This window comes from Anomaloglossus baeobatrachus, unplaced genomic scaffold, assembly GCF_048569485.1.
Source record: "Anomaloglossus baeobatrachus isolate aAnoBae1 unplaced genomic scaffold, aAnoBae1.hap1 Scaffold_3111, whole genome shotgun sequence".
Classification (NCBI taxonomy): domain Eukaryota; kingdom Metazoa; phylum Chordata; class Amphibia; order Anura; family Aromobatidae; genus Anomaloglossus; species Anomaloglossus baeobatrachus.
Genome location: NW_027442522.1, coordinates 79,624 through 105,703, shown reverse-complemented (window position 1 = coordinate 105,703; position 26,080 = coordinate 79,624). Strand labels below are relative to the sequence as shown.

The following is a 26,080-nucleotide window of genomic DNA, read 5'->3' as shown; positions in this document are numbered from 1 at the left end:
AGTAAAAAAAAAAGTAAGAAATTGTGAACATATTAAAAATATGACCTAAAGTGGCTACAATTTGCACGTAAAATGATACAACTGTGTGGAAAAAAGCATAAAAACACAACTTTTTGAAAGACCATGAAACGTTATTTCCTTTTATTCCTACAGATGACGGATTGATCCTCCAGTGCAGTCCTCCCTCGTCATCCTCCGATTGTGATGTAGAAGACTGTAGTTTCCAAGCTACTTCTGAAGACCGTAAAGAACACGTTGGTTCCCCCAGCTTACCTTTAGTCACCAACAACAAAGATCTCCCGTCTGATCCCACGAGCCTCGAAGAACCTTCATCTGATCAATCTCAGATTGCCCAAAATCAGAGAATCAAGAACCGATTTTCGTGCTCTGAATGCGGAAAACCTTTCACAAATAGAAAGAATTTTCTCGAGCACCAGAGAACCCACACGGGAGAGCGGCCGTATACCTGTCTGGAATGTGGGAAAACTTTCACCTGGAAATCAAATCTTTGTGAACATCAAAAAACTCACACAGAGAAGAAGCCATTTTTATGCTCTGTGTGCGGGAAATGCTTTAATCAGAAGTCAGGTCTTATTAGACACCAGAGAACTCACACAGGGGAGAAGCCACATGAGTGTTCAGTGTGTGGAAAATGTTTCACAAATAGGCAACATCTTGTTGAACATCATAGAGTTCACACCGGAGAGAAACCGTTTCCATGTCCCGAATGTGGAAAATGTTTTGCAATTAAATCAAATCTTTTTGCCCATCAGAAGACTCACACGGGAGAGAGGCCGTATCAGTGTCCAGAATGTGAGAGATGCTTTAGCTTAAAAACAGATCTGATTATCCATCAGCGAATTCACACAGGGGAGAGGCCATATTCATGTACTATGTGTGGGAAAAGTTTTAACAGGCAAAGAGACCTTGTTAAACATCAGAGAATCCACAGTGGGGAGAAGCCATACTCCTGTTCAGAATGCGGGAAATGTTTTCTACAGAAGCAAGCTCTTCTTTCACATCAGAGAACTCATGCCAACGAGAAGCCGTATTCACGTGCAGAGTGGCAGAAATGTTTTGAAATTAAAACAAATCTTGACGAACATCAGAATCTTAACACAGAGGATAAGCCATTTTTATGTTTTGTGTGTGGAAAAGATTTCAACCGGAAAGCCGACCTTGTGAGACACCAGAGAATCCACTCGGGAGAGAAGCCATTTGCTTGCGTAATGTGTGTGAAGCGTTTTAGCAATAAACAACATCTTGTGGAACACGAGAGGATACACACCGGGGAGAAACCATTCTCGTGTTTAGACTGTGGGAAATGTTTTAGATTGAGAAACAATCTTAATGTACATAGGAGAATTCACACAGGGGAGCGCCCGTTTTCATGTTCAGAATGTGGAAGATGTTTCACCCAGAAATCAGATCTGACTGCACATATGAGGGGTCATACGGGAGAGAAACCATACTCCTGTCCGGACTGTGAGAAACGGTTTACCCGAAAAAGAAGTCTTGTTGAACATAAGAGGATTCACACTGGGGAGAAGCCGTATTCATGCTCCGAATGCGGAAGATGCTTTAACCAGAGGCAAGCTCTTGTCGTTCATCAGAGAATTCACTCAAATGAGAGGCCATACTCATGTGCAGAATGTGGGAAAGGGTTTAATCAGAAACAAGCACTTATCCTGCACATGAAGAATCACACCAAGGAGATGCCGTATTCAGGTGCAGAATTCGGAGAACACATCAGAAAACTACAGGGTCTGATGGCACATCAGAGGACTCACACGGATGAAAACCGTGAACAGTACGGTGCTGGCGTGCTCAGCACTCAAGTCAAGCAGGGTGGACACTCCGAGGGGCTCAACTCGAGTAACAAGTGTAATGGAAGTCAATGATTGGGCAGTTCGGCTTTCCGTCCACATAAACAGAGCATTTACAAGAGAGGGTGGGATGGATTTTTTTAAATTATACATACTACATCCAAAAATGTTTTTACCACCGTGAGAGCCATTTAGAGACTGCAAGTGGTTCTCCCTGGGGTGCCGGCTCCCATCATTCACTGAAGCGCGCAGACGCTTTGTGTCAGATGTTTCACGAACGACCGATCCGAGCACCCGCAATATTCGGCCGAGCACCAAGCACCCGCGATACTTGGCCGAGCACCTGCAATACTTGGCCGAGCATCCGCGATACTCAGCCGAGCACCGAGCGTACCCGAGCACCCTGATGCTCAATTGAGTATCCAGCAGCGCCGAGCACGCTCACTCCTCATTAGCCATTATCATACTGATGCGCGGCACATCGGAAACAATTTACACGGCATTACTCTTACCGTATATATCTGAGAGGGGGAGAGATTCTTCACGTGGACACTTGTGCATCAAAGAACTCACACTGGAGAGGTGATGATCACGTCCGAATATAGAAACTTTTTTTCTAAGTTGTTACATATTTCCTAAAATTTTAATTGGAGATGTTTTTTACTGCAGTATTGCCTGCACATCATACTGAGCTTGGATGCAGTGTTACTTATACGTCAGTGAGACATTATTGTGCGATTTAGAGGGGGCACGTTGCGTCCTGCGCCTGTCGGCAGGGTGGTGGGATAGCAGTGTACCCTGTTTTAGCGTTATGAAGGCGATCGTCCGAGAACTCCGAATTTAGATTAGAAGTAAAGCGACTCCTTGACTAACGGTGTAACTCGCCTATTACCGACCGCAACATTTCTTCATGAACATTTCCCAGATAGATCGCTTTGGTGTGAATTGATTCGAAGCATTCGATCCAGATGTCACATCCGTAATCTGTGCCCACTGTACCTGAGTTTACCTGCCAGGATCCACGGCTTTTCTCCTGATTAGTCGGCCTGGCGCTGACATCACAAGTGCGCCACACTGCAGTGATGACGTCGCAACAATCCGGCTAATCAGAAGAAGAGCCGCGGATCAGAAATGCTGCGAATCCTGGCAGGTACATTTTGGTCTCAGGTCTCCCATGTAAATTACTGATGGTCCGGGTCCAGGTCCTGCGAATTGATTTGCACCGTCTCTAGTATTAATATATAAAGCTTCCCGAAACCCATTCTTTTATTGGTAGGGGCACACTTTCATCTTTGAGGCTCCCATACATACCAGGGCTCCTTCACACATGAGTGAAGTTTTTCTCGTAAACCTAAAACAGTCCAAGGTTCATTAGCGTTTTTGATCCAGTCACTGGAGTCCGGTCACTGTCTGGGGTCCGGTCACTGTCTGGGGTCCGGTCACTCAACTCCAAAATTATCCCCGGCACTCCAAGAAGAAAGAAAACAATGTCTGGGTATCTTTGATGTTTTTTATTGTGTAATAGTCTTATCTCAACGTTTCGGTCACACCTTGACCTTTATCAAGAGAATATATCAGACTATGAGGCAGAGGAGTCAATATATGAACACTACTCGACAAGGAGCGATACGAGTCACCACTCAAAAGGAGAGAATGATTGGTGCGTGTGAGCACTGTGACTAAACGATTGAAAGTCGGGGTCAGCCAGTCAAAGTCTTAAGGAAATCATGTAATGGTATATTACCAGGGTAGAAGATCACATGTCAAAGCTGTCCAATAGAGATAAAGAGTTTCAGTGGCTACCGTATAGGTACAGCGCCAATCTCATCCGGGAGGAGACAGCCTGTCAACCGGCATGGGAAGGTGTACAAGATATAATATGTATCCGGAAACCAGTGAAACTGATCTGGAATTGGCACAAGTTATCCAGTGGGTAATGCAAGTCTCCTATACTTGCTTTAAAACATATAGCCCATAATGGCGCAGGTTAATATTAATCTATAAACAGCCGTGAGGAGGAATTGTATAGGAGTCCTTGTTAAAGGTGGTAGTGGGATAGCAGGAGTTATCCTGATTGCCAATATCAGTGTCCTATATTCGTTGCGGACTCTGAAATGAAACAGCCTGTGTGAAGACAATGCCCTGTGCAGTAGGTTATTCCCAGGGGGGTTGCTTGGAAATGGAACGGTCAAAAAGACCCATGAGGAGCAAAGGGAACCTGTGTCCAGTGGAGAAAGTGGCTGGCCACTTTCTCCACTGGACACAGGTTCCCTTTGCTCCTCATGGGTCTTTTTGACCGTTCCATTTCCAAGCAACCCCCCTGGGAATAACCTACTGCACAGGGCATTGTCTTCACACAGGCTGTTTCATTTCAGAGTCCGCAACGAATATAGGACACTGATATTGGCAATCAGGATAACTCCTGCTATCCCACTACCACCTTTAACAAGGACTCCTATACAATTCCTCCTCACGGCTGTTTATAGATTAATATTAACCTGCGCCATTATGGGCTATATGTTTTAAAGCAAGTATAGGAGACTTGCATTACCCACTGGATAACTTGTGCCAATTCCAGATCAGTTTCACTGGTTTCCGGATACATATTATATCTTGTACACCTTCCCACGCCGGTTGACAGGCTGTCTCCTCCCGGATGAGATTGGCGCTGTACCTATACGGTAGCCACTGAAACTCTTTATCTCTATTGGACAGCTTTGACATGTGATCTTCTACCCTGGTAATATACCATTACATGATTTCCTTAAGACTTTGACTGGCTGACCCCGACTTTCAATCGTTTAGTCACAGTGCTCACACGCACCAATCATTCTCTCCTTTTGAGTGGTGACTCGTATCGCTCCTTGTCGAGTAGTGTTCATATATTGACTCCTCTGCCTCATAGTCTGATATATTCTCTTGATAAAGGTCAAGGTGTGACCAAAACGTTGAGATAAGACTATTACACAATAAAAAACATCAAAGATACCCAGACATTGTTTTCTTTCTTCTTGGAGTGCCGGGGATAATTTTGGAGTTGAGTTGATTGTTTCTCCAGAGCACCCGAATATATATAGTGAGCCAGGTCTATACGATTTATTGGGGTCCGGTCACTGTCTGGAGTTCCGGTCACTGTCTGGAGTTCCGGTCACTGTCTGGAGTTCCGGTCACTGTCTGGAGTTCCGGTCACTGTCTGGAGTTCCGGTCACTGTCTGGAGTTCCGGTCACTGTCTGGAGTTCCGGTCACTGTCTGGAGTTCCGGTCACTGTCGGCAGTCCGGTCACTGTCGGCAGTCCGGTCACTGTTGTTTTTTAACATCAGATGTTGGTCTGTTTTTCATTAGTTTGAAAAATAAAAAAAACTGATGGAGGTTTCTGATGATTCTATCAACCAGTCCATGAAAATCTGGCATCAGACGAATGATGGATGACAGCTGAGTGCTGTCCGTTTTTCCATAGACTTGGTTGGCGAGTTTGATCGATGTCGGACAAGTCTGTGCTTTTGTGCAGATCACTCAGTCCAAGGAAAAAAATTGGACACATGAATGGCCCCATAGATTATCATAGCTACAAGTGCTATCGATGAAACCGGTGAGAGCACCTGAGGAAGAGGACAGCACCGTCCTTGAAACGCGTAGTGCAATAAAATCAATTATTCCTTCATTCATGGTCTGCAGCGCCTGTTATACACCGTTTTTGTCTGTTAGTGCCGACTATCCATGAAAAACAAAACGCACTTGTACTGGAAAAACTGAATGAATGCTGCACAAAAAAAAGCAATGTGTGAACATCGCCTTAGACTAAAGTTTCAGGCGATGGTTTAATATTCAGTGTGTCCACCCATATCCTGTCCACCGCCATTAACTTGAGAACGGCGGCAGCTATAGGCATAGAAGTGGTGTCTAGGTAGAGTAAAGTAGCCATGCACTACACAATGAAACCACCTATAGCGCCACCTGGTGGAAAACAACGGAGTTAGCATTTTTATCTCAAACAGAACGAGATAGAGAAAAACAGTGAATTACAAAGTTTCAGGCATCATCAATTCAATACGAATCGACACCTTGGATACAGAAATGCTATGATATGAAACCCATGACCCCCCTAAACATTGAATGCTGGTCACACATGTGGCGCTCATTAGTGGCCCCCGTCAGCTGCAATGCACATCTGGCCTCTGCACAGCATACTGTATCTTGCTGCACGTTGTGCAATATGGCAGGTGACACGTTTGCACAAGCATCTGTGATACGTGGTCGTAGGTCCTGCAATGTTGGTGGAGGGGTCGCATACACCTGCTGTGTGATGTGACCTCACAGAAAGAAGTCCAATGGGGTCAGGTCAGGTGAGCGGAGGCCACTCCACACAGCCACCATACCCAATGACTTGTAGCAAGGTCTCCATGAGGTATCTCTTCACGTCCGCAGCCTTGTGAGTTTTACACGTTCTAATCATAGCATTTCTGTATGCAAGGTGTGGATTCGTATTGAATTGATGATGACCTACAACTTTGTCATTCACTTTTTTTCTCTATCTCGTTCCGTTTTCGAAATAAAAATGCTAACTCTGTTGTTTTCCACCAGGTGGCGCTATAGGTGGTTTCATTGCATAGCGCATGGCTACTTTACTATACCTAGACGCCACTTCTATGCCTATAGCTGCCGCCGTTCTCAAACTAATGGCGGTGGACAGGATATGGGTGGACACGCTGTATATAGGTGCGGTGTATACAGGATATGGGTGGACACACTGTATATAGGTGCGGTGTATACAGGAGATGGGTGGACACACTGTATATAGGTGCGGTGTATACAGGAGATGGGTGGACACACTGTATATAGGTGCGGTGTATACAGGATATGGGTGGACACACTGTAGATAGGTGCGGTGTATACAGGATATGGGTGGACACACTGTATATAGGTGCGGTGTATACAGGAGATGGGTGGACACACTGTATATAGGTGCGGTGTATACAGGATATGGGTGGACACACTGTATATAGGTGCGGTGTATACAGGATATGGGTGGACACACTGTATATAGGTGCGGTGTATACAGGATATGGGTGGACACACTGTATATAGGTGCGGTGTATACAGGAGATGGGTGGACACACTGTATATAGGTGCGGTGTATACAGGAGATGGGTGGACACACTGTATATAGCTGCGGTGTATACAGGATATGGGTGGACACACTGTATATAGGTGCGGTGTATCCAGGATATGGGTGGACACACTGTATATAGGTGCGGTGTATACAGGATATGAGTGGACACACTGTATATAGGTGCGGTGTATACAGGATATGGGTGGACACACTGTATATAGGTGCGGTGTATACAGGAGATGGGTGGACACACTGTATATAGGTGCGGTGTATACAGGATATGGGTGGACACACTGTATATAGGTGCGGTGTATACAGGATATGGGTGGACACACTGTATATAGGTGCGGTGTATACAGGATATGGGTGGACACACTGTATATAGGTGCGGTGTATACAGGATATGGGTGGACACTGTATATAGGTGCGGTGTATACAGGATATGGGTGGACACACTGTATATAGGTGCGGTGTATACAGGATATGGGTGGACACTGTATATAGGTGCGGTGTATACAGGAGATGGGTGGACACACTGTATATAGGTGCGGTGTATACAGGATATGGGTGGACACACTGTATATAGGTGCGGTGTATACAGGATATGGGTGGACACTGTATATAGGTGCGGTGTATACAGGAGATGGGTGGACACACTGTATATAGGTGCGGTGTATACAGGATATGGGTGGACACACTGTATATAGGTGCGGTGTATACAGGATATGGGTGGACACTGTATATAGGTGCGGTGTATACAGGATATGGGTGGACACACTGTATAAGGACCTCCTGACTCTTCTGAGGATCCGGCAAAGTGGGTTTTCATTTCTTCTCTGGGAGATAAGACTAATCCGCCAGCGGGGACACTGGAACGTGGGGGTCCGGAGCGATGGTTGTCAGACGAAGGGCGCCTATACCTTGATCTTGTAGATGATGGGTCCCTCATGGTACAGACAATTGAAGATTCTCATCCACAGAAGCCGTCCGTACAGATAATGTGGACAGCGGCCGTCCTGGCTGTGGCAGATGTTGGGTGGAGCCGGCGTGGAGGTGATGAGCCTCGCTGTATGTGGTGGAGTGGGGAGTGATGTGGATCTCTTAATATTATGTCGCTTTTTTTTCTAATAAACTGTTTTTTTTACTGCATTTTTTCATATTCATTGCATTTTGCCTTGAATTCTCCTTCTGTGGCCGCTGCTGGATGTGGCCGGATATCGCACAGTATCACGGCACCGGTGATGTGGAATTCAGAAAATCCAGACGTGGAAACAATTATCTTTTCTATTTGAGACGCGGGAATGAAACGTTCAGTTTTGCGTTTAATTACGTTCTCTGGGTCCGCGAATCCGGCGGGAAAAAAACCCGCTGCTTTTCTATCCTGCAGCAATCTGCACCAAAATATCCTCTGGTTATTGCTACTTTGTTGCATTTTTTTGTGGTTTTGGTGCAGATTTGACCTAGCGTTTTTCATTTTTTTTTTACTGAAACATTGTATTTTTATTTATTTTTTTCAGAACCTATAGGATAAAATGCACCAAAAAAAAAGCACTGTGTTACAGCATCTTTAAATGCAGAGGGGCAGGAGTTTTCCCTAATTACATCCATTTTATGTGAAATTTCTGCAAAAACAAAAAAGGGAAAAACGCTGCATTTATGTTATGTGGGAAATGTGGGAACATGGCCTTACTGTATATAAAACTGAGCTGCTCAGAGCAGGACTCGAGAATGGAAAGAGCGCCCCTCAGACCCTTTACTAGGGGTACCATCCCTAGGGGGTACATCGGATTTTCAGACTAATAAATCCATGGACCAATAGGTTCCCAGTGTACTGAATTCCGTGTCCATAAAATTTTTTTCAAGGGGTTTTTGGAGAAAAAACTGAGCGGAAATTCTCCAAATCCTCCTCCAAATAACTCCTCAAGAAACTTGGAATTTGTGCTCCAAAAACTCTGCAAAAAGCCTTCTACTGGGCGCTCCCAGCAGGTCCTCATGCGTTCCACCATGGTCCTCCCCTGCTTCCGGCCAGCATCTCTCCGCTCTCTCACACACACATCCAGTGATACAGTACTGCTTCTGACCGACAGGGGGACCTAAGACACTGTAGAATGAGAGGACCTGCGGTGGAACGCATCGAGGACCTGCGGTGGAACGCATCGAGGACCTGCGGTGGAACGCATCGAGGACCTGCGGTGGAACGCATCGAGGACCTGCGGTGGAACGCATCGAGGACCTGCGGTGGAACGCATCGAGGACCTGCGGGGGAACGCATCGAGGACCTGCGGTGGAACGCATCGAGGACCTGCGGTGGAACGCATTGCCGCGCAGGTCCTTGTGTGTGTCTGTGTAATTTACTGCGATTGGATGAGTGTGTGTGAGCAGACCTGACTGCGATGCAGATCACTGAAGTGTCCTGCTCAATTTTTAGCAACCTGGACACCTCACTATTGAACTGTAGATTATTTTCGGGGTAGGGCTTTTATATAATGCTTACTCTGAAAATTCCTGCTAGTGCTTATTTTCAAGGTAGGGCTTATATTTGGGGAACCATTGTATTATCAGGCTGGGAGATCCATGGTTTTTTTTTTTACTTTTCCCAGCCTAAAAATAGCAACTGTTCTGTGATGGGATTTTAGCAGCTGTTGCTTTGTGATGGGATTTTAGGAGCTGTTCTATGATGGGATTTTAGCTGCTGCTCCTCTGTGATGGGATTTTAGCTGCTGTTCTGTGAGGGGATTTTAGCTGCTGCTCCTCTGTGATGGGAGTTTAGCTGCTGCTCCTCTGTGATGGGATTTTAGCTGCTGCTCCTCTGTGATGGGATTTTAGCTGCTGCTCCTCTGTGATGGGATTTTAGCTGCTGCTCTTCTGTGATGGGTGATGGATTTTAGCAGCTGTTCTGTGATGGGATTTTAGCAGCTGTTCTGTGATGGGATTTTAGCAGCTGTTCTGTGATGGGATTTTAGCAGGTGCTCCTCTGTGATGGGATTTTAGCAGCTGCTCTTTGATGGGATTTTAGCAGGTGCTCTTCTGTGAGGGGATTTTAGCTGCTGCTCTTCTGTGAGGGGATTTTAGCTGCTGCTCCTCTGTGAGGGGATTTTAGCAGCTGCTCTTTGATGGGATTTTAGCTGCTGCTCTGTGATGGGATTTTAGCTGCTGCTCCTCTGTGATGGGATTTTAGCCAGTGCTCTTCTGTGATGGGATTTTAGCAGCTGTCCTGTGATGGGATTTTAGCAGGTGCTCCTCTGTGATGGGATTTTAGCAGCTGCTCTTCTGTGAGGGGATTTTAGCTGCTGCTCCTCTGTGAGGGGATTTTAGCAGCTGCTCTTTGATGGGATTTTAGCTGCTGCTCTGTGATGGGATTTTAGCTGCTGCTCCTTCTGTGATGGGATTTTAGCCGGTGCTCTTCTGTGATGGGATTTTAGCAGCTGTCCTGTGATGGGATTTTAGCAGGTGGTCTTTGATGGGATTTTAGCAGGTGCTCTTCTGTGAGGGGATTTTAGCTGCTGCTCCTCTGTGAGGGGATTTTAGCTGCTGCTCCTCTGTGACGGGATTTTAGCTGCTGCTCCTCTGAGGGGATTTTAGCTGCTGCTCCTCTGTGAGGGGATTTTAGCTGCTGCTCCTCTGTGAGGGGATTTTAGCTGCTGCTCCTCTGTGATGGGATTTTAGCTGCTGCTCCTCTGTGATGGGATTTTAGCTGCTGCTCCTCTGTGATGGGATTTTAGCTGCTGCTCTTCTGTGATGGGTGATGGATTTTAGCAGCTGTTCTGTGATGGGATTTTAGCAGCTGTTTGTGATGGGATTTTAGCAGCTGTTCTGTGATGGGATTTTAGCAGCTGTTGTGTGATGGGATTTTAGCAGCTGTTGTGTGATGGGATTTTAGCAGCTGTTCTGTGATGGGATTTTAGCAGCTGTCCTGTGATGGGATTTTAGCAGGTGCTCCTCTGTGATGGGATTTTAGCAGCTGCTCTGTGATGGGATTTAGCAGGTGCTCTTCTGTGAGGGGATTTTAGCAGGTGCTCTTCTGTGAGGGGATTTTAGCTGCTGCTCTTCTGTGAGGGATTTTAGCTGCTGCTCCTCTGTGAGGCGGATTTTAGCAGCTGCTCTTTGATGGGATTTTAGCTGCTGCTCTGTGATGGGATTTTAGCTGCTGCTCCTCTGTGATGGGATTTTAGCCGGTGCTCTTCTGTGATGGGATTTTAGCAGCTGTCCTGTGATGGGATTTTAGCAGGTGGTCTTTGATGGGATTTTAGCAGGTGCTCTTCTGTGACGGGATTTTAGCTGCTGCTCCTCTGTGAGGGGATTTTAGCTGCTGCTCCTCTGTGAGGGGATTTTAGCTGCTGCTCCTCTGTGAGGGGATTTTAGCTGCTGCTGCTCTGTGATGTCATGGCTACGGCCACCAGGAGCAGTGGTGGAGACGCAGCTTTGGACCCGGGCAGGGTGAGTGCTCTATGGTTTTTATATAATAGATCTCAGGAGACGCCTTTAGGCTACATGCGCACGCTGCTGTTTTTTGCTGCGTTTTTGGTGCAGTTTTGTTGTCAGACCTTTCTCACTTTTGACTTCCCAGCAGTCTGAGAAGTCAGATTTGCTGCGTACATTTTGCAGTTTGTCAGCGTTTTCTTTGACAAAAGTTTGACAAAAAAGCAGCAGCACGTTCATTCCTCCTGCGTTTTTGTCAACATTTGTCGCAAAAACGCAGGTTGTCAATTTGGTGCGTTTTTCAGGCGTTTTTGGTGCATTTTTGGCACAAAAAAAATGCATCAAAACCGCACGGACATTACAAGCTTTTTTTTTTTTTACATTTCCAGGCTCTTTGACAAGGTGCAGTGTTGGGTGCAGAAATAACCGCAGCGTGCGCCCGTAGCCTTATGTGACTGACAAGTCCTCATCTCCCAATAAGACCCCTCCCTCCACACTGAACCACGCCCCCTGCACGGTCACATGACTGTGACATCATCACAGGTCCTTCACGCTGGTGATTTGGAGCCTCCCGGTCAGTGTGATTTATGTTACTTGGAGCGGGCGGCTGCATCACGTGACTCCACTCTCACAATAGACAAGAACTGGAGGGTTCCCATAGCAACCAGTCAGATCAGCAACAACGCAATATACAGCTCTATCCACCCAGCTTTCCATGTCCATCACAATTCACCCAGCTTTCCCATGAACGTTACCATCCACCCAGGGCCGTATTTACCATTAGGCACCCGTGGTCCGGTGCCTAGGGCGGCAGGTTGTGAGGGGCGGCACCTTCTGGCAGCAAAAAAAAAAATTTTTTTTTTTCTGCGGCTGCCGAGCACAGGGAGCTGATTGACCCCAGAACTGCCGGCGCCTGCACTTCCGGGGTCACAGGCGCGCGCCAATCAGCTCCTTCCTCTGTGCTGCGTCCACTGCTGTGTGGACGTCACATGCAGAGCTCACAGCAGGACGCCGCGAAGGACGCCGTGATGGAAGCCGGTGTCAGAAGAGGATACTCACGTGAGCCAGGAAGATGGCGGCGGGCCCTGGAGCAGGTAAGTGTTTTCATAAGGAGCGTGGGAGTGTCTCTAATGCAGACCGGAGATCTGCGCATGCGGGGGGGGGAAGGCGGCAAAGGCTGATACTGGAGGGAGGCAGAGGCTGAGACTGGGGGGAGGCTGGAGGGAGGCAGAGGCTGAGACTGGGGGGAGGCTGGAGGGAGGCAGAGGCTGAGACTGGGGGGAGGCTGGAGGGAGGCAGAGGCTGAGACTGGGGGGAGGCTGGAGGGAGGCAGAGACTGGAGGGAGGCAAAGGCAGAGACTGTGGGGAGACTGGAGGGAGGCAAAGGCAGAGGCTGTGGGGAGGCTGGAGGGAGGCAGAGGCTGAGACTGTGGGGAGGCTGGAGGGAGGCAGAGGCTGAGACTGTGGGGAGGCTGGAGGGAGGCAGAGGCTGAGACTGTGGGGAGGCTGGAGGGAGGCAGAGGCTGAGACTGTGGGGAGGCTGGAGGGAGGCAGAGGCAGAGACTGTGGGGAGGCTGGAGGGAGGCAGAGACTGTGGGGAGGCTGGAGGGAGGCAGAGACTGTGGGGAGGCTGGAGGGAGGCAGAGACTGTGTGGAGGCTGGAGGGAGGCAGAGACTGTGTGGAGGCTGGAGGGAGGCAGAGACTGGGGGGAGGCTGGAGGGAGGCAGAGACTGGGGGGAGGCTGGAGGGAGGCAGAGACTGGGGGGAGGCAGAGACTGGGGGGAGGCTGGAGGGAGGCAGAGGCTGAGACTGGGGGGAGGCTGGAGGGAGGCAGAGGCTGAGACTGGGGGGAGGCTGGAGGGAGGCAGAGGCTGAGACTGGGGGGAGGCTGGAGGGAGGCAGAGGCAGAGACTGGGGGGAGGCTAGAGCGAGGCAGAGACTGGGGGGAGGCTAGAGGGAGGCAGAGACTGGGGGAGGCTGGAGGGAGGCAGAGACTGGGTGGAGGCTGGAGAGAGGCAGAGACTGGGGGAGGCTGGAGAGAGGCAGAGACTGGGGGAGGCTGGAGGGAGGCAGAGTCAGAGACTGGGGGGAGGCTGGAGGGAGGCAGAGACTGGGGGGAGGCTGGAGGGAGGCAGAGACTGGGGGGAGGCTGGAGGGAGGCAGAGACTGGGGGGAGGCTGGAGGGAGGCAGAGGCAGAGACTGGGGGGAGGCTGGAGGGAGGCAGAGGCTGGGGGGAGGCTGGAGGGAGGCAGAGGCAGAGACTGGGGGGAGGCTGGAGGGAGGCAGAGGCTGAGACTGGGGGGAGGCTGGAGGGAGGCAGAGACTGGGGGGAGGCAGAGACTGGGGGGAGGCTAGAGGGAGGCAGAGACTGGGGGGAGGCAGAGACTGGAGGGAGGCAGAGACTGGGGGAGGCTGGAGGGAGGCAGAGACTGGGGGGAGGCTGGAGGGAGGCAGAGACTGGGGGGAGGCTGGAGGGAGGCAGACTGGGGGGAGGCTGGAGGGAGGCAGAGACTGGGGGGAGGCAGAGACTGGGGTGAGGCTGGAGGGAGGCAGAGACTGGGGTGAGGCTGGAGGGAGGCAGAGACTGGGGGAGGCTGGAGGGAGGCAGAGACTGGGGGGAGGCTGGAGGGAGGCAGAGATTGGGGGGAGGCTGGAGGGAGGCTGAGGCGGAGACTGGGGCAGGCTGAGGCTGGGGGGAGGCAAAGGCTGAGACTGGGTGAGAGAGGCTGATGCTGAGGGAAGATAGAGGCTGATGCCTGGGGGAGAGAGGCTGATGCTGGGGGAGTGGGAGAGAGGGGCTAATGCTAGAGACAGAGGACAAGGGATGAGGGATAGTGCAATGACAAAATCGATTGGGTGGGGGGAGTGTAAGGACACAGAATAAGAGGTGGCAGCATTGGGAGCTCATTATGAAGAAGGGGCAGCATGTGTGGGATCAGTATGGAGTGGAGCAATGTAGGGGAGTCAAGATCAAGAGTGGGGTACTGTGTGTGTGGGGGGGTCTCAGCATAAGCGTTAGTGTGGTGGTCTTAGCATGAGTGGGGCAACATGAAGGTCTCATTATGGAAAAGAGGAATGCAGCATTAGGAGCTCATGGAGAGGGACAGCATGCATGGGACACTGAGGAGGGGGGCAGCATGCATGGGACACTGAGGAGGGGGCAGCATGCATGGGACACTGAGGAGGGGGCAGCATGCATGGGACACTGTGAGGAGGCGGCAGCATGCATGGGACACTGAGGAGGGGGCAGCAAGCATGGGACATTGTGAGGAGGGGGCAGCATGCATGGGACATTGTGAGGAGGGGGCAGCATGCATGGGACATTGTGAGGAGGGGGCAGCATGCATGGGACATTGTGAGGAGGGGGCAGCATGCATGGGACATTGTGAGGAGTGGACCGCATGCATGGGACATTGTGAGGAGTGGACCGCATGCATGGGACATTGTGAGGAGGGGGCAGCATGCATGGGACATTGTGAGGAGGGGGCAGCATGCATGGCACACTGTGAGGAGGGGGGTAGCATGCATGGCACACTGTGAGGAGGGGGTAGCATGCATGGGACATTGTGAGGAGGGGGTAGCATGCATGGGACATTGTGAGGAGGGGGCAGCATGCATGGGACATTGTGAGGAGGGGGCAGCATGCATGGGACACTGTGAGGAGGGGGGCAGCATGCATGGGACACTGTGAGGAGGGGGCAGCATGCATGGGACATTGTGAGGAGGGGGCAGCATGCATGGGACATTGTGAGGAGGGGGCAGCATGCATGGGACACTGTGAGGAGGGGGCAGCATGCATGGGACACTGTGAGGAGGGGGCAGCATGCATGGGACATTGTGAGGAGGGGGCAGCATGCATGGGACATTGTGAGGAGGGGGCAGCATGCATGGGACACTGTGAGGAGGGGCGCAGCAAGCATGGACATTGTGAGGAGGGGGCAGCATGCATGGGACATTGTGAGGAGGGGGGCAGCATGCATGGGACACTGTGGAGGGGGCAGCCATGCATGGGACATTGTGAGGAGGGGGCAGCATGCATGGGACATTGTGAGGAGGGGGCAGCATGCATGGGACATTGTGAGGAGGGGGCAGCATGCATTGGGCACTGTGAGGAGGGGGCAGCATGCATGGGACACTGTGAGGAAGGGGCAGCATGCATGGGACACTGTGAGGAGGGGGGCAGCATGCATGGGACATTGTGAGGAGGGGGCAGCATGCAGTGGGACACTGTGAGGAGGGGGCAGCATGCATGGGACAACTGAGGAGGGGGGCAGCATGCATGGGACACTGTGAGGAGGGGGCAGCATGCATGGGACACTGTGAGGGAGGGGGCAGCATGCATGGGACACTGTGAGGAGGGGGCAGCATGCATGGGACACACTGAGGAGGGGGCAGCATGCGATGGGACACTGTGAGGAGGGGGCAGCATGCATGGGACACTGTGAGGAGGGGGCAGCATGCATGGGACACTGAGGAGGGGGCAGCATGCATGGGACACTGTGAGGAGGGGGCAGCATGCATGGGACACTGTGAGGAGGGGGCCAGCATGCATGTGACACTGTGAGGAGGGGCTGCCATGCATGGGAGCACAGCTGTGAGGAGGGGGCAGCATGCATGGGACACTGAGGAGGGGGCAGCATGCATGGGACACTGTGAGGAGGCGGCAGCATGCATGGGACATTGTGAGGAGGGGCAGCATGCATGGGACATTGTGAGGAGGGGGCAGCATGCATGGGACACTGTGAGGAGGGGGGGGCAGCATGCATGGGACACACTGAGGAGGGGGCAGCATGCATGGGACACTGTGAGGAGGGGGCAGCATGCATGGGACACTGTGAGGAGGGGGCAGCATGCATGGGACACTGTGAGGAGGGGGCAGCATGCATGGGACACTGTGAGGAGGGGCAGCATGCATGGGACACTGTGAGGAGGGGGGCAGCATGCATGTGACACTGTGAGGAGGGGGCAGCATGCATGGGACACTGTGAGGAGGGGGGCAGCATGCATGGGACACTGAGGAGAGGGGCAGCATGCATGGGACACTGTGAGGAGGCGGCAGCATGCATGGGACATTGTGAGGAGGGGGCAGCATGCATGGGACATTGTGAGGAGGGGGCAGCATGCATGGGACATTGTGAGGAGGGGGCAGCATGCATGGACATGTGAGGAGGGGGCAGCATGCATGGGACACTGAGGAGGGGCAGCATGATGTGAGGACAGTGTGAGGAGGGGGCAGCATGCATGGGACATTGTGAGGAGGGGGGCAGCATGCATGGGACATTGTGAGGAGGGGGCAGCATGCATGGGACATTGTGAGGAGGGGCAGCATGCATGGGACATTGTGAGGAGGGGGGCAGCATGCATGGGACATTGTGAGGAGGGGGCAGCATGCATGGGACATTGTGAGGAGGGGGCAGCATGCATGGCATGCATGGGACATTGAGGAGGGGGCAGCAAGCATGGAACATTGTGAGGAGGGGGCAGCAAGCATGGGACATTGTGAGGAGGGGGCAGCATGCATGGGACATTGTGAGGAGGGGGCAGCATGATGTGAGGACAGTGTGAGGAGGGGCAGCATGCATGGGACACTGAGGAGGGGGCAGCATGCATGGGACACTGAGGAGGGGGGCAGCAGCTGCATGGGACACTGAGGGAGGCGGCAGCATGCATGGGACATTGTGAGGAGGGGGCAGCATGCATGGGACATTGTGAGGAGGGGGCAGCATGCATGGGACATTGTGAGGAGGGGGCAGCATGCATGGGACATTGTGAGGAGGGGCAGGCATGCATGGGACACTGAGGAGGGGGCAGCATGATGTGAGGACAGTGTGAGGAGGGGGCAGCATGCATGGGACATTGTGAGGAGGGGGCAGCATGCATGGGACATTGTGAGGAGGGGGCAGCATGCATGGGACATTGTGAGGACAGGGGGCAGCATGCATGGGACATTGTGAGGAGGGGGCAGCATGCATGGGACACTGAGGAGGGGGCAGCAGCATGGGACACTGAGGAGGGGGCAGCATGATGTGAGGACAGTGTGAGGAGGGGCAGCATGCATGGGACACTGAGGAGGGGGCAGCATGATGTGAGGACAGTTTGAGGAGGGGGCAGCATGCATGGGACACTGAGGAGGGGGCAGCATGATGTGAGGACATTGTGAGGAGGGGGCAGCATGCATGGGACACTGAGGAGGGGGCAGCATGATGTGAGGACAGTGTGAGGAGGGGGAAGCATGCATGGGACATTGTGAGGAGGGGCAGCATGCATGGACATTGTGAGGAGGGGGCAGCATGCATGGGACATTGTGAGGAGGGGGCAGCATGCATGGACATTGTGAGGAGGGGGCAGCATGCATGGGACATTGTGAGGAGTGGGCAGCATGCATGGGACACTGAGGAGGGAGGCAGCAAGCATGGGACACTGAGGAGGGGGCAGCATGATGGTGAGGACAGTGTGAGGAGGGGGCAGCAAGCATGGGACACTGAGGAGGGGGCAGCATGATGTGAGGACAGTGTGAGGAGGGGGCAGCATGCATGGGACACTGAGGAGGGGGCAGCATGATGTGAGGACATTGTGAGGAGGGGGCAGCATGCATGGGACATTGTGAGGAGGGGCCGCATGCATGGGACACTGAGGAGGGGGCAGCATGATGTGAGGACAGTGTGAGGAGGGGGCAGCATGCATGGGACATTGTGAGGAGGGGCAGCATGCATGGACATTGTGAGGAGGGGGCAGCATGCATGGGACATTCGTGAGGAGGGGGGCAGCATGCATGGGACATTGTGAGGAGGGGGCAGCAAGCATGGGACATTGTCCTCACATCATGCTGCTCCCTCCTCACAATGTGCAGATCATATTTCATAATTGAGGAAGGTGTGGTGGGTATAATTTATAAGGGAGGGCAGTGTGTAGTTTATTAGGGGCAGTGTGACAGTCACAGTATATAAGTGGGGACGGTTTGGTGGGAATATTTTATACTCATGCTATGTTTTGAGGTGCCCGTGGTGATCCCCATTGGGGGGGGGTTAGTGCCCTTTGTTTCTCATTGATACTTTTTAAAGTGTTTTACAGAGTAGATCTGCCTTAAACAGATGTCGTGTGCGAAAACTCAATGTTACGTTGTCACTAAGGGGCGCGACCACTGAAAGTGCCTAGGCAGCACGAAGGCAAAATACAGCCCTGCATCCACCCCACTTTCCCATATACATCTATATCCACCCAGCTTTTCCCATATACACACTTTTCACCAGCTTTCCCTTATACATCTATATATACACCCAGCTTTCCCATATACGTTACCATCCACCCCACTTTCCCATATACATCTATATCCACCCAGCTTTTACCATATACATCACTTTCCACCCAGCTTTCCCATATAATCTCAATCCACCCAGATTTCGCATATACATCTCTATATCTACCTAGCTTTCCCATATACATCTCTATATCCACCCAGCTTTCCCATATACGTTACCATCCACCCACCTTTCCAATATAATCTCAATCCACCCAGATTTCCCATACAATCTCAATCCACCCAGCTTTCCCATATACATCACAATCCAACCAGTTTTCCTATATACACAACTATACACCCAGCATTCTCATATACATCTCAATATCCACCCAGCTATCCCATATACATCTTTCTCCACCCAGCTTTCTCATATACACCTATATCCACCTATCTTTCCCATATCCATCACCATCCAGCCAGCATTCCCATATACGTCACCAGCCACCCAGCTTTCCCATATACATCTCTATCCACCCAACTTTCAATATACATCTCTATATCTACCCAGCTTTTCCCATTTACATCAGTATTTAACCATCATCTTATCATATACATCTTTATCCACCCAGCTTTCTCATGTACATCAGTATCCACCCAGCTTTCCCCATATACATCTCTATACACCTATCTATATGCACTCAGCTTTCCTATATACATCTCTATATCCACGTACCTCTCCCATGTACATCAGTATCCACCCAGCTTTCCCCATATACTGTACATTAGTGAGCAGTATTATAGTAGTTATATTCTGTACATAGGGGCAGTATTATAGTAGTTATATTCTTATACATAGGAGCAGTATTACTAGTAGTTATATTCTTCGTACATAGGGGCAGTATTATAGTAGTTATATTCTTGTATATAGGGGCAGTATTATAGTAGTTATATTCTTGTACATAGGGGCAGTATTATAGTAGTTATATTCTTGTATATAGGGGCAGTATTATAGTAGTTATATTCTTGTACATAGAGGGCAGTATTATAGTAGTTATATTCTTGTACATAGGAGCAGTATGATAGTAGTTATATTCTTGTATATAGGGGGCAGTATTATAGTAGCTATATTCTTGTACATAGAGGCAGTATTATAGTAGTTATATTCTTGTACATAGGGGCAGTATTATAGTACTTATATTCTTGTACATAGGGGCAGTATTATAGTAGTTATATTCTTGTACATAGCAGTATTATAGTAGTTATATTCTTGTACATAGGGGGCAGTATTATAGTAGTTATATTCTTGAACATAGGGGCAGTAGTATTATAGTAGTTATATTCTTGTACATAGGGGGCAGTATTATAGTAGTTATATTCTTGTACATAGGGGCAGTATTATAGTAGTTATATTCTTGTACATAGGGGCAGTATTATAGTAGTTATATTCTTGTACATAGCAGTATTATAGTAGTTATATTCTTGTACATAGCAGTATTATAGTAGTTATATTCTTGTACATAGGGGGCAGTATTATAGTAGTTATATTCTTGAACATAGGGGCAGTATTATAGTAGTTATATACTTGTGCATAGGGGCAGTATTATAGTAGTTATATTCTTGTACATAGGGGCAGTATTATAGTAGTTATATTCTTGTACATAGGGGGCAGTATTATAGTAGTTAATATTCTTGTACATAGAGGCAGTATTATAGTAGTTATATTCTTGTACATAAGAGGCAGTATTATAGTAGTTATATTCTTGTACATAGGGGCAGTATTATATGTAGTTTTATTCTTGTACATAGCAGTATTATAGTAGTTTTATTCTTGTACATAGAGGGCAGTATTATAGTAGTTTTATTCTTGTACATAGGGAGCAGTATTATAGTAGTTTATTCTTGTACATAGGGGGCAGTATTATAGTAGTTTTATTCTTGTACATAGGGAGCAGTATCTATAGTAGTTTTATTCTTGTACATAGGGGGCAGTATTATAGTAGTTTTATTCTTGTACATAGGGAGCAGTATTATAGTAGTTACGTATATCTTGTACATAGTGGCAGTATTATAGTAATTATATTCTTGTACATAGGGCAGTATTATAGTAGTTACGTATATTCTTGTACATAGTGGGCAGTATATATAGTAGTTATATTCTTGTACATAGGGCAGTATTATAGTAGTTTTATTCTTGTACATAGGGAGCAGTATTATAGTAGTTTATTCTTAGTACATAGGGGGCAGTATTATAGTAGTTTTATTCTTGTACATAGGGGGCAGTATTATAGTAGCTTTATTCTTGTACATAGGGAGCAGTATTATAGTAGTTTTATTCTTGTACATAGGGGGCAGTATTATAGTAGTTATATTCTTGTACATAGAGGGTAGTATTATAGTAGTTTTATTCTTGTACATAGAGGGTAGTATTATAGTAGTTTTATTCTTGTACATAGGAGCAGTATTATAGCAGTTATATTCTTGTACATAGGGGGCAGTATTCTAGTAGTTATATTCTTGTATATAGGGGCAGTATTATAGTAGTTATATTCTTGTACATAGGGGGCAGTATTATAGTAGTTATATTCTCTTATACATAGAGGCAGTATTATAGTAGTTATATTCTTGTACATAGGGGCAGTATTATAGTAGTTATATTCTTGTATATAGGGGCAGTATTATAGTAGTTATATTCTTGTACATAGGGGCAGTATTATAGTAGTTATATTCTTGTACATAGGGGCAGTAATTATAGTAGTTATATTCTTGTATATAGGGGCAGTATTATAGTAGTTATATTCTTGTACATAGGGGGCAGTATTATAGTAGTTATATGCTTGTACATAGGGGCAGTATTATAGTAGTTATATTCTTGTATATAGGGGGCAGTATTATAGTAGTTATATTCTTGTACATAGGGGGCAGTATTATAGTAGTTATATTCTTGTACATAGGGCAGTATTATAGTAGTTATATTCTTGTACATAGGGGCAGTATTATAGTAGTTATATTCTTGTATATAGGGGCAGTATTATAGTAGTTATATTCTTGTACATAGGGGGCAGTATTATAGTAGTTATATTCTTGTACATAGGGGGCAGTATTATAGTAGTTATATTCTTATACATAGAGGCAGTATTATAGTAGTTATATTCTTGTACATAGGGGCAGTATTATAGTAGTTATATTCTTGTATATAGGGGGCAGTATTATAGTAGTTATATTCTTGTATATAGGGGCAGTATTATAGTAGTTATATTCTTGTACATAGGGGCAGTATTCTAGTAGTTATATTCTTGTATATAGGGGCAGTATTATAGTAGTTATATTCTTGTACATAGGGGCAGTATTATAGTAGTTATATCCTTGTACATAGGAGCAATATTATAGTAGTTATATTCTTGTACATAGGGAGCAGTATTATAGTAGTTATATTCTTGTACATAGGGGCAGTATTATAGTAGTTATATTCTTGTACATAGGGAGCAGTATTATAGTAGTTATATTCCTGTACATTGGGGTCAGTATTATAGCGCATAGATCGATCGATCTAATATACATATACACACACGCCGTCTTTGCTATTCACTGCACTCTTATCCACATATAGTAAATGAGTCGCACATTGAGGATTTTGAGTCTCGGACCTTTATTCAGTCGCACAGCGGGGTCTTTCTCCCCTCCCCCCCACCTCTGTTCTCAGGGGCTGTAGGGCGGAGGATCATTCTTCCGCTGTGTTGGAAAGACTTTTTCTAAAGCTCACATCATATTTTCCATCTTCTTGGCTTTGGACATTAATAAGGTGCCAGATTATTGGATGGAGTTGGAGCGGCGGAGACGGCGGGGGAGTCCGGAGTCTCAGACGTCAGTGGGGTGGAGTCCACCGGGGCCTTTCCTGCGCCGTCCTTCTTACATCCTACAGAATATACAAGTAGTGAAATAAACATGGAGTAACTATGATAATATACACAGCGCTCAGCCCACACCCGAGCCGCACAACGCAGCCTCGTCACAGTGCCACATCCAGCGCCATCAGTACCTGTATGACGGCTTTTTTTTTATATGTGGGTGGTGATTAGTGGATGACAGCATAAATTATATATATAGTGTGTATGTGTGTGTGTGTGTGTGTGTATATATATATATATATATATAATATATATATATATATATATATATATATATATAATATAAATAAATAAATCACACAGTATTGGTGTATTATGATTGTGTACAACACTCCCCCCTTGTGGCCACTGCTGCTCACTGCATGCATTCTCATTTTTGCAGACGAGGTATGACACAACAAATGTATGCGCAGAGACTGATCACTCCAACAATACCAGCCTCCGGGCGTCATATACAGGCTGCAGGCACGGGGACGCAGATATGAGATATAGAAGATGCTCTATATGAGCCTTATATGTGCAGGAGACGCACTGGATTCTCTCCTATGTGACAGATTGGTTCATAGTAAATTGTGTCCACCATAATGGGATTTTGTGTTTTTATACAAAGAGTAAATGCATAAAAAACAAGAGAGAAATCGCACTGTGTGCACACAGCCTTATAAGATAAAATCCGGGCAGCCGGCAGCCACCTCTAGGGGGAGCTCTCTGCATCCGGCTGTGCACAGCTGTACAGTGAGCTCCCCCTGGTGGAGGCTGCAGGGCTGTGCAGCACAGATCAGCTGAGCGTTGTGGCCCCTATATCCACCAATCAGTGGCTGTACCCTGTATTGGTTGATGTTACCTTGGCGGAGAACACATGATGGCTTCGTGGACGCGTTGGCCGCCACTTTCTCCGCCTCTCCTCCCCCGGCTATTTTGCGAGCCACATAGCGGCAAGCTGCAAATAACAAGAAATGTTGTAAAACTTGTTCTTATACAAGGAAAGGTAGGAGAGAAATCCTCTAATGTCACCGCCCCGGACCCCGGATCAGGGGCAAAGCACAGAACGGGGGCAGCAGAAGGGAAGATCGCGAGGACCGCAAACAATAGATGTGACCACCGTTCCTCCCAACCTCCCTGTACACGTGCTCCATTGCCACTCACATCCTGCCTGTCTGAGCACCCAAGCATGGTAGTGTCCGCTCATCACTAGTTACCAGTACTGAGCACCCGAGCATGGTAGTGCCCGCTCATCACTAGTTACCAGTACTGAGCACCCGAGCATGGTAGTGCCCGCTCATCACTAGTTACCAGTACTGAGCACCCGAGCATGGTAGTGCCCGCTCATCACTAGTTACCAGTACTGAGCACCCGAGCATGGTAGTGCCCGCTCATCACTAGTTACCAGTACTGAGCACCCGAGCATGGTAGTGCCCGCTCATCACTAGTTATGAGTACTGAGCACCCGAGCATGGTAGTGCCCGCTCATCACTAGTTACCAGTACTGAGCACCCGAGCATGGTAGTGCCCGCTCATCACTAGTTACCAGTACTGAGCACCCGAGCATGGTAGTGCCCGCTCATCACTAGTTACCAGTACTGAGCACCCGAGCATTGTAGTGCCCGCTCATCACTAGTTACCAGTACTGAGCACCCGAGCATGGGAGTGCCCGCTCATCACTAGTTACCAGTACTGAGCACCAGAGCATGGGAGTGCCCGCTCATCACTAGTTACCAGTACTGAGCACCCGAGCATGGTAGTGCCCACTCATCACTAGTTACCAGTACTGAGCACCCGAGCATGGTAGTGCCCGCTCATCACTAGTTACCAGTACTGAGCACCCGAGCATGGTAGTGCCCGCTCATCACTAGTTACCAGTACTGAGCACCCGAGCATGGTAGTGCCCGCTCATCACTAGTTACCAGTACTGAGCACCCGAGCATGGTAGTGCCCGCTCATCACTAGTTACCAGTACTGAGCACCCGAGCATGGTAGTGCCCGCTCATCACTAGTTACCAGTACTGAGCACCCGAGCATGGTAGTGCCCGCTCATCACTAGTTATGAGTACTGAGCACCCGAGCATGGTAGTGCCCGCTCATCACTAGTTACCAGTACTGAGCACCCGAGCATGGTAGTGCCCGCTCATCACTAGTTACCAGTACTGAGCACCCGAGCATGGTAGTGCCCGCTCATCACTAGTTACCAGTACTGAGCACCCGAGCATGGTAGTGCCCACTCATCACTAGTTACCAGTACTGAGCACCCGAGCATGGTAGTGCCCGCTCATCACTAGTTACCAGTACTGAGCACCCGAGCATTGTAGTGCCCGCTCATCAGTAGAGACCATTAGAAAATCTTGGATGTATAAAATTAACTTAAAAAATTTTGCAAATGATGATGATTTGGGGACACGGTGTATTAGAAAGTTACAGACCGTGCGCTGTCACTAGGGGTAGTTTACTCTTTGCAGGTGGTGCTGCACCTCATCCTGCTCCCACTGCGCCTGTCATCTGACACAATGGGCAGCACTCACCATTAATGATCAGTCACACCATGGTGTCCTGTGGTCGTCCTGCTGACGGTCTCTGTGTGTCGGGGTCGTCCTGCTGACGGTCTCTGTGTGTCGGGGTCGTCCTGCTGACGGTCTCTGTGTGTCGGGGTCGTCCTGCTGACGGTCTCTGTGTGTCGGGGTCGTCCTGCTGACGGTCTCTGTGTGTCGGGGTTGCCTTGCTGACGGTCTCTCTCTGCGCCTCTCCTTGTTTGTGGCCACCACTCCTCTATTACACAAGTATTTTGCAATGCAGGAGGGGGAGGGGGCTGCAGAGCATGCTGGGAAATCCAGCCTCCGCCAGATCCTTACTCTGCACTAGTGATGGGCAGTCCGGCTCTTTTTGATGAGCCGGCTCATTCGGCTCACCAAAAAGAATCGGCTCTTTCGGCTCAAAAAACGGCTCTTTTTTTAAAAAAAACCCTCTGCTACACCTTGTGGTGATGCAGAACCTCCCCTGTACATTGGGAACCTCATTCTACACCCTTGTATGTATCTAGTGAAGCAGTAAAAACAGTTTTTAGCATTATTGTTTCCGTTTCCTCAGATTGTCAGCTCTTCTGGACAGGGCCCTCGCTCCTCTTTTATGTGGTGTTTTTTGTACATGTCCTTTCTACATTAGTCAGTGCTCTGATATGTGTCGCTCCTACAAAAGATTATAATTCCTGAAAATAAAGGCGAGTTGCAATTACTGTGCTGCCTGTCACTATATGTGCAACACACACACACTGTACATACTGAACACAAAGGACACACATACACACACACATTGTACACACATACTGTACATACTGAACACATTGTACACACATACATACACACATTGTACACACACACTGTACATACTGAACACAAAGGACACACATACATACACACATTGTACACACACACTGTACATACTGAACACAAAGGACACACATACACACACACATTGTACACACACACTGTACATACTGAACACAAAGGACACACATACACACATTGTACACACACACTGTACATACTGAACACAAAGGACACACATACATACACACATTGTACACACA

General features: G+C 48.7%; 1 protein-coding gene and 1 long non-coding RNA gene across 2 annotated transcripts; one reads left to right on the top strand and one right to left on the bottom strand.

Moving 5' to 3' along the window:
- Positions 1 to 153: 153 nt before the first annotated feature.
- Positions 154 to 3,256, top strand: LOC142268815 (uncharacterized; the record flags this gene model as incomplete). Its single annotated transcript, XM_075332369.1, has 1 exon — positions 154 to 3,256. A coding segment is annotated over one exon (1,748 nt), but the record flags the coding sequence as incomplete, so codon positions are not given.
- Positions 3,257 to 22,227: 18,971 nt separating this feature from the next.
- LOC142268813 (uncharacterized) lies at positions 22,228 to 25,291 on the bottom strand. The gene is made up of 3 exons (XR_012734410.1): positions 25,020 to 25,291; positions 23,348 to 23,443; positions 22,228 to 22,511 (listed from the first exon to the last, which is right to left on the bottom strand). It is a non-coding gene; the product is annotated as an uncharacterized LOC142268813 (long non-coding RNA).
- Between the last annotated feature and the right edge of the window lie 789 nt (positions 25,292 to 26,080).